The 12,696-nt window shown below is 44.4% G+C and overlaps 1 protein-coding gene across 1 annotated transcript in view; it reads left to right on the forward strand.

Moving 5' to 3' along the window:
• The window catches only part of Capn13 (calpain 13), a 78,729-nt gene that overhangs the window by 15,538 nt on the left and 50,495 nt on the right, over positions 1-12,696 (forward strand). Inside the window, exon 2 of the mRNA XM_087216500.1 lies at positions 1,233-1,465. Coding sequence (XP_087072626.1) covers positions 1,268-1,465 — 198 coding nt within the window. The 5' untranslated portion in view covers positions 1,233-1,267. The remainder of the gene's footprint in view (positions 1-1,232; positions 1,466-12,696) is intronic.

Consider the following 12,696-nt stretch of genomic DNA (forward strand, 5'->3'; position numbering starts at 1 on the left):
AAGAGGTGATGCATGTTTTGGTAAATGGCATCAATTGCATCTCTGTAACTGCCTAAAAGTAGAACCTCAGCCTTCTTTCTCTTTAGGGAACTGGACACACATCTATTGAAAGCATACTGTACACCAGCCACTCTACTTCATCTGTTAGGTCAAACCATATTTGACCTAACTGCAATGAACTCCCTGAGGTTTAGTATGATCAACCCGTACAGGTAAAGAATTAGGTTCACGGGCTTAAATACTAGCTCACTTTTACAGAACCAGTAGGTAAGTGGTGAAAGCAAACTCATACCTGTTCCCCACACTGCCTTTTCTTTTTCCTCTTCTTCCTCCCCTTCATCCTATATTCAATTCATCATCGAATCCTATTGGTTCTACCTATAGAATGATACTGGGATCTGTGTCTCCCCTCCCCCATCTTTACTATTTTTGTTCTATTTCTGTCTCTCCTGTGGGCAAAAGCAGCAGCCTTGTAGCCTCCACTCTGCTTATAGTCTCTACCCATCCTCCCCACCTCCTAACCCCATCTTGCTCCCAGCAGCACCATCATATTTACAGATCTGATGAGATTCCAACTCTTCCATCACCCTGCTGTGCTTATAGGATATAAACATTTCAGACCAGTTTTCCAACCTGCCTTTCTAGCCATCTCTTCCAACACTTGCTACCCCACCAAACCCTCTAGCCCTTCTCTCTTCCTTCCACACCCATGATTTGCCACCCCAATTCTCCACCTGGCAAATTTTCAAGGCCCAATTCAAATGCTACTGCCTATCGAAGAGTCATGCCAGTCTGTTCACAGAGTGCATAGCCCCTCCTATTTCTTTTATCCACAGGATTTTGTACAGATTTTTAATTGAATAATTTCTGTTGAATAATATCTGGTTGTTGAAATGTCTAAGCTGTCTTCCTCACTTGATAATGAGCCCCTAGGGGGCACAAGTTTAGTGCTCAGTAAATGTGCATTACATATATAGATACTCCCACGGCCTTTGGTGCACATAAAAATGTGCTGAGGAACTACTCAGTACAGTGAATTGAACACTGAACTGAAGTAGGGATTAGTTGAGGCTCACCCACCATCTTGGCTGTGTCACCAGGCACAACAAGGATCTGGGTCTCAGTTTCCCACTTGTAAGAGGTGGGGACAACAGAGTGCCCTTCTGGGACTTACATCTGATGATGTCAGGACTTGACTGCTTACCCCTAAAAATACGTCTTTTTCTCACCAGAAGGAAAGGACCTCAGAAGTCTTCTACGGAGAGTTATGGCACAGAACCCAGAGCTTCTAGCAGAGACCTCCGTCATCAAGTTCAAGGGTCAGGACTTTAACTCTTTGCGGGACCATTGCCTAAACACGGGGAAGCCATTTACGGATGAGATGTTCCCTGCTGAACCTTGTTCCATAGGCCAGAAGCTGCTCACAGGAAAAAACCTTTCCATCCTGAAGTGGATGCGGCCACGGGTGAGTGAGCCCCCTGGAGCACAGGCAGCTCTGGGACCCATGAAGCCGCCCACAGTGATACCTCCCAGTGAAAGGAAGATAGACCTGGGACAATTTTCAGAGATGGCCCAAACCAAACGAGAAGGAGAATGAAATCAATCCAGTCCCTCTGCTGCAGTATTGTATCTGCTCAGTGGCATGGGAAGACCCAGTGCCTGGAGTAGGATCCCCATCCTAGGGTCCCAGCCCTGTCCTCACACTGAGCCTGGCACTAGATTAAAATGCCTCTGTTCTCTCATAGGAACAATAAGAAGCCATGGGTGTGAGGATTATAATAGCTGGTCTTTAGGGTTCTCCCCCTCCATAATTGAGCCCATCTATCAGCCTGTCACCCTTTATTCTCTCCAGGTGTCAATGTCTTTATATTCTCCTTTCCTATTAGAATTTACTCAGAGGGAATATATCATGTCAGTAATTTATACTATAGGAGGAATTTAAATAATCGCCTTGCCTTTCTCTTTTTTATTCACACTCTCAATCTTGTAAAGGCTTGATCACCCATAAAAGAATTTTAGACAGCCACTGTAAAATTAGGAAGATATTGCAAGGCTGCATTCAAACCACTAATTCCCCTGGCTCCAACGACAGCTGCTAACTGCACCTTGTAGCAAGGGGAGTGTCTTTTAATAGTCTATGCCATGGTGAGTAGGAAGCAACAAGTAGCACCAGCAAGCCTGCCTTTCCCTTTTGTCCCATCCAGGCTACAAGCCTTTTGGGTGGTGTCACCCATGCCCAGCAGGGCCTTCTGTCTTCAGTAAATCTATTCAGCCACACCCGGAACTATGCTATTTCCAATCAATGGACTAATTTAGTATCACACACCCCTAATCCTAGTATCTCACACCTTAGACCCAGCAAGCTCTGAAATGCCCTACCTATGAGTACGTGAGGCTTTGGGGAGACATCTAAATACAAGCCATAACATTCTGCCCCTGGCTCCCGAGAGACTCCTGCACATCTCTTTATATAAAAGGCATTTAGTCAGTCTCTAAGAGTTGCCAAAGTCTTAACAGTTTCACCGTTGCTGAAAAGTCCAAGTTCAAAGTCTCTGAGATTTAAGGCAGACTCTTAGCTTCAGGCTCCTGCACAAATGAAAGAAGGTTAAACAGTTTCAACATACAATGGCACAAGATAGACATTCCCAAGCCAAAAGGTACAAATAGGGGACTATAAAGGAATGGAGCCAAAGCAAGTCCACCATCCATGGCAAACATTAAGACCTGTAGTTCCATGTCCAGTACCCAAGGAAATCTGTGGCAAGGTGTGTACTCCAACAGGCTTCGGTGGTTCCACCTCTATGGCATCATTGGTGGTTCCAGCTCTCATGGCTTATCACTTGGGCTGGCTTTGCTCATTCCTTGTAGCTTTCCTCAGACAATCTGCATTCCCGACTTCTCCAACTTTCTGGGGTCTTCACTGCACTTTGGCTTCACACTCACAGCTTCATACAGACTGTGCCCTTAAGGGGCACCTTGCCTGGCCTCCCCGGCCTCCTTCTGAAATCTGAGTGGAAGCCTTCCTGACCCCACAACTCTTGCATTCTGCATGCAACTGAAATCAGCACTGTATGAATGATGCCAAGGTCTTCCTTCTCTCTCGGCTGTAGGGGTTCAGTACCTGGATTGTTGAGTACTATGAACCCAATCCCAAGCAGCAAATTCCCTAGGCTGCCACTATTCTGGAGCATGGTGCTCTCAAGTCCTCATCTCAAAGCAGTCTTTCACCTTTGCAATTTTGAAGTTGCAAAGGGTGGAGTCCTGCTGCTTCTTGTGATGGCCTCAGACCATCTTTTCTATTGTCTTGTTCCTTCTCAGCAACCAAGTTCTCCTCTGCTCAGTCTTTGCAGTCCAGAATTTACCCAAATTAAAAATGTTTTAAATCATTCTGCTGGCTCTTTGCTCTTGATTCTCAACATAGATCTGGCTAAAAGACCTCAGCAATAGCCATGATACCGCTTCAACCTTAGACTGTCTTGAAACTTCTGCTAGATTAATTAGTCCACCACACTTAATCGCAGTCTCAGGCAGTCTCTGGACATTAGCACAATGCAGACACATTTTCTGCCAAAACCTAACACACATGGTCTAGAGTCTAACAGCCAATGCAGTCCTTGCTCCTAACTGAAAACTCTTGAACCTGGCCTTTACCAGCAGCATTTCTTTCAGCATTTTGGTCTTCTGAGTGCTGAACAGAATCTCCTATCAAGTTTGATTTACAGCACTCCAGGACTGCTTCTTCAACCAGCATTTCTGACCTTCCCAAACTCTTTCCACAAGCCAGTTCCAAAGCCTTCTGAACCACATGGCCAGAAAGTATCATAGCAATGACCCCACTTCTCTGTCCTAGTTACTTTTCTCGTTGCTGAGACAAAATACCAAACACCCACAAGCTAAAGGAGGAAAGGTTTATTCCAGCTCATAATTCATAGAAGTTTCAGTCTATAGTCAGCTGGCTCCAAGGCAGGGTAGCATGGCAGAGGGTCATCACAAAGGAGAAACATTCCATGGCATGGCAGGCAGGAAGCAGCAAGCAGTGAGTCTGCCTTTCCCTTTTGTCCCATCCCTGCTACAAATCTTTTGGGTGGTGCCACCTTCACCCAGAGTGGAGCTTGTCTTCAGTAAATCTATTCAGCCACATCCAGAACTATGGTAATTCTAATCAGTGGACTGATTTAGTACTATACTCCCTTAATCCCAGTATCACAGAGTCTAGATCCAGCAAGCTCTGAAAAGCCCTACATATGAGTACATGAGGTTTTGGGGGGACGTCTAGATACAAGCCAAAACAAGGAGTCTCACTGGTTTTTCTAGAACTATCTCAATTTTAGAGTGTGATGCTCAATGGGATATTTCACAGCAGCCTCAAAATTCTCATAACCTCATCAGAACTACTGTTGATTCAAAGGAACCAAATAAGAACCACACTGAGGATCCTGGTGCCCAAACCTCCTATTCATGTCTCCAAACTCCGCTGGCAGAACCTGGAACAAGAAAAAGCAGTACCAAATCTAGCAGACAAATGACAGTTTTATCAGCACCATTACTGAGCACTGATTAAATGCCAAGCTCTCTACTGAGCACTTTCATTAAGGTCAGGTCAAGTTATTTAGCAAAGGTATTTTCTGATAATGCCTGGTAAGAGACTATGATACCCCAACAGTATCTGTCTGGTTCACACATGCAAATTCCCTTCTACCCTTGGGAAGCAGAAATCATGACATCAAGCTCTGGAGGACACGGCTGGCTTCAGTTGAGACAGATTTATATTTGGTGGAAAGAAAGGGTTAGTGAAGATCAGGAAGGGCCTGAGATGCTGCTTAAAGAAAGAAGGCTGTGGACATTTCCACCTCCTTTGGCCCCCCTCATCAGCCATTGGTAGTAAGTCACCAACAACAAATTCTTCTGGCTTTTATCTCCTAAGAAGTGCTGAGGAGGCAGAGAAGTCTATTTAAAAAGTCTGAAGGGTCATTTTTTTCCCTTTATTATTTTCAAAAGCTGAGATTCTTTTCGGAAGTGGTGGGTTCTTTTTTTTGTTCTCACAAGGTGCTGAGCAATAGATGTGAGACCATATTTATAGTCTTGAGGAATTTATAACATTTCTATTTAGAAAGGGTGAGAGTTTCTTATTATCTAATTCCAGCAACATCTCAACTTGTGATGTCCTGTGGGAGTAAAGAGAAACTGAGGCAAACAGAAGTGAAAAGACTCAGGCAGAGTCATACTAGGAACCAAAAGTAGAGGCAGCTAGGGCCCCTGTGAGTTTTCCTTTCCTCATCCCAAAGCTTACCTGAATTTTCCCATGTCATTTTTCATTCTCACACCTCTTTTAAAATATCATATTTCTATTTGCCACTTCACACAATTACCGGTTCTTACATTTGTAAGTACTTTCCAGAGCTTTCTGAATGTCTTCTCTTCTTTTGTGTCCTTTGTTTTCTAACTTTATAGAAAAAAATGAGGTTCAGACTGGTAATGTGACTTGCCCAAGGTGCCACAGGGAGAGAAGGGCCCTGGATGTAAACTAAGATTCCAGTCCCCACATGCTGCATGGACTTGACAGCCTCATAGGGAGCTTGTTAGGATTTGGATGAATAGATGAGGAATGAGTGACTTTCTCCAATTGCCTGGCACAGGTTTCTAGTTTATATGTGCAGTAGAGAAACCTTGGGTTGATCCATTTTCCATGTAGCACAGCAGAGGGATAAGCCAGCTACTCACCTCTTCAACACTGTGATGTCCTTGACTGCTGAAGCTTATATCTGTGATGGCCAAGAACCTTAGAAAAAGAAACTCAGCCAGCCTGGTTCAATCCCAGTAGGAATAACCAATACACATGGTACTGACCGTAACATAAGCCTGGTTATAGGTGCTTTGATTCATTGAATCCTCATTGTAACTCTGTGATGAGGTCTTAATAGTAGTCCCATTTTGTGATGAGAAGCAGACACAGAGAGCAGAGTGACCTCCCAAGTCACACACCTAGACAGTGGTAGAGCTGAGATTTGAACCTTGGAGTCTGGCTCCAAGACCTGAATTCCTGACACCACACTATAGTGGTACCTCAGTTTATGAACTTAATTCTTTCCATGATCCTGTCACACACCAAATGGGACGAGAACCAAATCAAATTTCCCCATAAAGTCAACATCGAACCTAACCATTGAATTTGATTCAGTTCTCATCCCATTCAGTTTGCAACCAGAATCATAGAAAGAATTAAGTTTGTGAACTGAAGTACCACATATGGTCCCCTGTAAGTCTCCACTAGAAGCATATATTGTATTCTGGGCTTTTTCTTATCACTAATGATATTTTCTGCACCAACAGAATCTGCTACCTCACGTGGGTAAACTGGACTCAGTTTCTCAGAAGTAGATCTTTCCATTTATATTCTGCCCATCTTTCTATTTTTTTGGTGAAAATAATGGGGATAAACATAGCACTTGTTCCTCATATGGTTATTTTAAGGAGTAAATGAGTACAATACTTGTAAGAGTGTCTAGCACCCTGTAGGTAATTACTACACAGTGGCTATGGTTCTTGTGATTAACCAGGGAGGGTTTTCTTACAGCAGAAGCCTCAGGTTGGTCCCCTGTCATTTTGGGGCTTTCTTCATCCAGACATCTCAGCTTCAGCCCTCAGCCAATTTTAGCAAATGCTTCCAAGGGGACATACGGGTCTGAGGAAGACATTAGGGGGATAAGACTCCAGATCCCGCATGCTGCATTTTCCCCTGCATGAACTTGACAGGATAGGGAATTTGCTAGGATTTGGATGGATAGATGGATGGATGGATGGATGGATGGGTGGATGAATGAATGAATGACTATATCCAAAATTTTGGCAGGAAGTATGCAAAATGCCTTTCTTCTCATGTTCTGAGTCCTATTGCTCCTTTCAGAAGGTTGCAACTCACTCTACAGCTTGTTCAGTGCCTGTCCAGAGGTCTGACTGGTGCACCTTGAGCTTCAACTGTATAATGGCAAAGGAGGCACCAAGGCTCCTTGGGCCACTTCTGCATTCTAACCTTCTCTAGACAGTTGGGAAACTCCATACTCCAGGAGACTGTTAAACCCCCATGGACATCATACCTTAAGTATTCATCTCAGTTTGGTAGATTCAACCATAACCGAAGAGTCAGAGCCACAAGAACCAGCCTCAGCTTTCTCTGCCTGGTGCAGAAACATTGTTTTATGTCCCCATCTCTCTCTCTGTGTCTCTCTCTCTCTCTCTCTGTCTCTCTCTCTCTCTGTCTCTCTGTCTCTCTCTCTCTCTCTCTCTCCCCTTTTCCTTTACCAACCTTTTCATTTCTTCTCTTATCCTCTCTCCCTTTAATAACTAACCTAATTCACATTTGAAACACATGCTCATTAACAATCTGCTTTCTTCTGGGCCTCTTTGTTTGACACCCTCTCCACCACCCCCACAGTCAAGTACTGCAGTAGCCTTGTAGCGCCCTTGTAGCGAGGGGTCTCAAGGACTCCTCAATCTCAGTGCTTCCTGGAACCCTTGGTCTCAGCAAGAAACAATGCTAAGTGTTACACTCATACAAGAGCTGCCTGTGTAATATTTCCCTAACCTAAATCTGCTACTCAAGTGACCCCTTTTAGGAAAATTTTTATTTTGTGAATAACAAATCCCATTTGTCAAATGTGTCCATGTGTTAGGTGTTATGCTAAGTACGTTATGTTCAAGTTTTCATGTAATTACCCTCACAGTCCTTTGATATTGTCCTCACTAAATAGATGAGTACACCAGGTAGAGGAAGGGAAAAATCTTCCTCTTCTCTGCCTGAATGATTGAGCTGAAACAGAAGTCTTTCTTGCCCTCAGATTGGTAAGTTCACCACTGGGTCCCTTGGTTCTCAGGCCTCTGACTCACACTGCTGACTTTCCTGGGCCTCCAGATCGCAGACTGCATTGTGAAACTTCTCCACCTGTGTAACTGTGTGAGCCAATTCCTCATCACAAGTCTGGGATGGTGGAGATGTTCCTCCTTCGCTGTTCATTGCATAGCCACTAATCACCTGCAGCTACTGGGCCCTTGAGATGTGGCCATTGTGACCAAGGGACTGACGTTTTCATTTTATTTAATTTAAATTGCCACAAGTGGCTTATGGGTACCATACTGGACAGCGTAGAATTGTAGGAGATGGTTGATCTTCACAATAGTCACCAATGTATCAGATTGAGAGATTGGAATTTTATCTTTGTCCCTATTCTGTAGTGAAAAACCTTTCATTTCTCAACTGGAGAATGGGCAGTGTGCCCAGGGCATGTCATGTGGTGGTTGCTCAGAGCTCTGCATGCAGCCCCATTAGGGGTCCAGCCTGTGGCCTACCAGAGGGACGCACTGACTAGCCAGGTGACAATGATCATCATCAATGTAGCAAAAGCAGCTTCTGATGGGGTCACTCACTGACATGATTTGCCTTGCACCAAAATGGGTTCTTCAGAAAAAGAAAAAGTGAGAAAGTCAAGGTATGAGTGTAGAGTAGTTTGGGAAGATATCCCATCAGGTAATAGATAACAGAAGGTAACGGAAGTGACTATGCCAGCAGCCAGTTGCCATTGAGCCAAAGACCTGTGATGCCAAAGTATCAGAGCTCTCTAGGAAAAATAGAAAAGGGAATGATATTGCCACCTGTTTCAGCCTAAACTCTGGCCATTGTCCAAAAGGGCTGAATGGCAGGATGTCAATTAGGCCTAGTGTTCTCTCATCCAAGAGCAGGACATAGTGTGAGACACTGATGAGCAGCCTTCAAAGAAAGCTGGGAGATGCAAATGCTGTCACATCAGGAATAACACCTGCAGAGATGATTCAGGGACAATGGCTGGTGTGGTGCCACCTCAGAGACACAATTTGCTAAGATCCCAGGGATTCTTGCATTCCATGAGCTTCTGACACACCTAATATCACAGAGACCACCCCAAACTTTGCCTGAAGAAAGGGCCCCACAATCTGGAAGTAGGTCGCTAAGCTTACTTGGTTTGTCTAATGCTCCCAGCTTCTGTATTATTCAAGTTTCTTCAGAGAGACAGAACCAATAATATATATCATATCATATATATATATATGCATATGTCATCAATAACTTATCAGTGTGTACATTAATACTTTGTCCTATGGTATATTCTACCTTATATAGGCCATTGATTTTATATCTATATATTGATATGCTTATTTTATATACAGTAAGTCCCCAATTTAAGAATGAGTTCCATTCTGGGAGAACATTTGTAAAACGGATTCCTTCCTGAGTCCAACAAAGTGAGTCTTACACACAGTTGACATAAATATACAATGTAATGCATGAAAAACCCAAACACACACACATACTGTATACTGTCTCACTGTACAGTAAGCACACAACAGCAAAATCGTGACAATGTCCGGCAGACACATGAGCTCCTTCCGTGATTTGTTCACATCTGTGAGTGTTCCTAATTCGAGATCCGTTGGAAACTTGAATGTTCTTAAGGGGACTTACTGTGTATTATACAAGTATGAGTTATGTATATTTTATAAGTATGTTTTAAGTATTGCACAAGTGTATATTTGCTTTTATGTGTGTATAGATACTGTATTGATACCCATATTAGGAGAGAGGTATTATGAGACAGTTGTGCGGGCTGAGTCCCATCATACCCAGGCTGCAACCCGGAGACCCGGGAAAACCAGTGGTGTAAGTCAGGGGCCTGAGACTCAGGGGAGCCACCGGGCTAGTCCCCAGTCCAAGGACGGAAGAAGTCTGACGTCTCAGCTTAATCAGGCAGGCAGAGAAGGAGCAAATCCTCCCTTCCTCCTCCTTTTGGCTATTCCGGCCCTCCGTGGATTGGCTCTGCCTACCTACACAGAGAAAGGCATCTGCTTTCCCAAGTCCACCGATCCAAGTGCTAATCTCATCTCCAAACACCCTCACAGACACATCCAGAAATAGTATTTACCAGGTAACTCCCAGAGCTGGTGAGATTGACAAATTATTCATCACCACTTCCTTCTCTAGGAATGGGCGTTTGGGAGCCCTCAGAGGCCCAGTCCATATCACAGCATCAGGGAACATTATAGCTGAGAAGACTCTCACTGCTGGAGTGCCAGAGAGGCAGGGAGGGCTCTGGGGGGCAGACAGCTGATTCCTGTCCAGCTGGAGCACAGCGTTCAAGATCTCTGAACCCCCTGGCTTGCCCTAGCTGGGCCTCAGAATCCCCTGCGGAGCTGCATCAGTCGTGAACTCTCCCTCTGACCCAGTGACCTCCTAAATCAAAGTTGTGGACAGCAGGGGTCTGCAGCCTTCATGTCTGTGAAGCTGCCAGGTGACTCTGAGTCACCATCCGGTGCAGTTCAGCCTGAATCCCCAGGATCTTATCAGACTGACCTCACCATTGCCCTGGTATGCCTAGGGCACAGCATTTCCACCTCTCGGCCACAGTCACCCACAGTGCTCTAGGGCTCATGCCCCAGGAAATGACTGCAGTGCATCTGGGCATCATTTCCAGCCATGCCTTCCTTCCCTCTGTTTGAGTGAAGCTCGGGGTGGGGAAGGAACCGGCATGTAGAGAACAGGAGGCATAGGAGCTCTCCCCCACCTCTCTGCAAAAGACTTTGGTGTGTCCCTGTAAACTTCATACTGACAACTGATTTCAGGCTTGAAATAGTTGCCGTTTAATTTTCATCACATTAAAATAATCATTCTCTTCCTAATTATCAACTTTTTGGTTCTTTAATGATAACTTCTGTTATTTCAGTAAATCATAGAAAGTTGATGTGTATCAAATGCCTTCACAATATTTATCGAAAGGATATGCATTTTTCCTCCTTTGGCCCATGTAAGTGCTATTTCATATTATTAGATGTCCTGACATGAAACCATCTTTGCATTCTGTAGTCCTACAGCCAATCCTACTTGATAGCAATCAAAATGAGTCTGGGATGTGTGTGTGTGTGTGTGTGCATGTTGGCCATCAAGGCTATGCTGGCTTCTTAAATAGCAGCAAGATTCACCTTGTTTTCTTAATATTGAAAGTGTAACTAACATAGAGATGGCCCATTCACTGAAATTTGTGAGAACTCAGTGAGAAAACTGCACGTACTGTACCTAGAAATCTTTACAGATTATTAGGACAATATTCTTTGATTATATAAAAATACTAGCCCAAGGTGATTAATCTTTCAGGTTATTTACTAACTTGAGCCATTTTTAGCTATGTTATTTTCCGTCAGAAAATTAATAGTACTTCAAGATCAATCAGCATAGAATCTTACATCTTTTTTTATACCTCTACAGCCCATTTTTATTTCTAATTTTATTGGAGCTTCTCTACCATATTTGCCAAAGGTTGGGTTCAAGTAAATCCCCCATCCCAAGTAGAACAATTATTTTCTTTATTAATCTTGCTGTTTTTCTCCTTTGTTTGACACAAATTGTTCTCTTTATCACTTTCTTCCTCTTACTTTTGTGAGGCTCTTTTGTCTTGTTCTTTTTAATATCCATGAATTGACAGCTTAATTCGTGTTTTTATTCTGTCTTGTTTAATAATGAATGCATCTAAGGCTATTGGGTCTATCCATGAGCATAGCCTTTTTAATTTTGCAGATTACAGGAAGAAGGAATCAATATTTATCGAACCTGTACCCAGTCAGATGCTGTGCTAAGTATTTCATATCCTTTCTCCTTTGCAGAATGGAAGGGCTTGTCTTGTTTTGCAAGGCTGTTGGGAGCCTACAGGGAATAACCTGGGATACAGCAACTGGTGCTCTCCTTACCTTTTGTTCCCGTTTTAGACCTGAGGAAATTGAGCCTCAGCAAAGGAGAGGAAATTGCTCCAGGTCTCCAGGTCACTGAGGAGAAGGGTGGGGCAGGCCTCCACAGCAGATCTCCACAGGTTGTCCTGCGTGGGTCACAGCAGGGACCCTATCAGGACAGCAGCAGAAGAGCTGGGTGGTGGGTCAGAAGGATCATTGCCTTTGTTCTTGCTGCAAAAACCACAGGACCTCCACTGTCTTCCTTAATTCCTAAAAGATCATAAATACCTCACTCTTACCAGCAGGCCACCTTTGGGACCTGTGGTTCCTTATTTCCAGTAGAAGAGAGGGGACAATTAGCTGTAATTAAAGCAGCCCCAGGTTATTTTAAAACCAAGCATACGGCCAAAGCCCCATGGGACATTCTTCCTACTTGCTTGGGCTGGGGGAGATTCTCAAGTTCAGCCTGGCCTGGCTTTCCCTCTCCCAGGAGAGCCTATGTGAGCCTCTCCTGGTACCTCTGGGGTCACTTAGTTGTTGAGACAGCCAGAGGAGGGTGAGTGAGAGGATGACCCCTACACCGGGATGACGTGTTCGCAGGTGGACACGCCTTGTTTGTGAGGGTCTGGCAGGAGCCACAGGTGCAGAACTCTGTGCTTCACGGCTGTTGAGCAAATGAATCTATTCCCACTGTGCAGCCCTGCTGCCTGAGGACTTATCTGTCAATATGAAAAAATTGATAGAGGAACATTCACCAAATTATGCAAACATACACAATGGAAATCTAGAGAAGCTGCACGGAGAGGTCGCTGAGGATGATCCTATGGGGCCCTAGCAGGGGCTTGGGTAGGAGCTGGACCGTCAGCCCAGTGTGCCCCCAGAGTGCCCAGTGACCCCACCTCAGGGACTGTCACCTGGGTCTTCTCTGCTGAGAGTTCCCGAAACTCCCCC

This window comes from Heterocephalus glaber, unplaced genomic scaffold (assembly GCF_053883595.1).
Source record: "Heterocephalus glaber isolate CG9 unplaced genomic scaffold, H.glaber_assembly_v1.0 deba00001457, whole genome shotgun sequence".
NCBI classification, from domain to species: Eukaryota; Metazoa; Chordata; class Mammalia; order Rodentia; family Bathyergidae; genus Heterocephalus; species Heterocephalus glaber.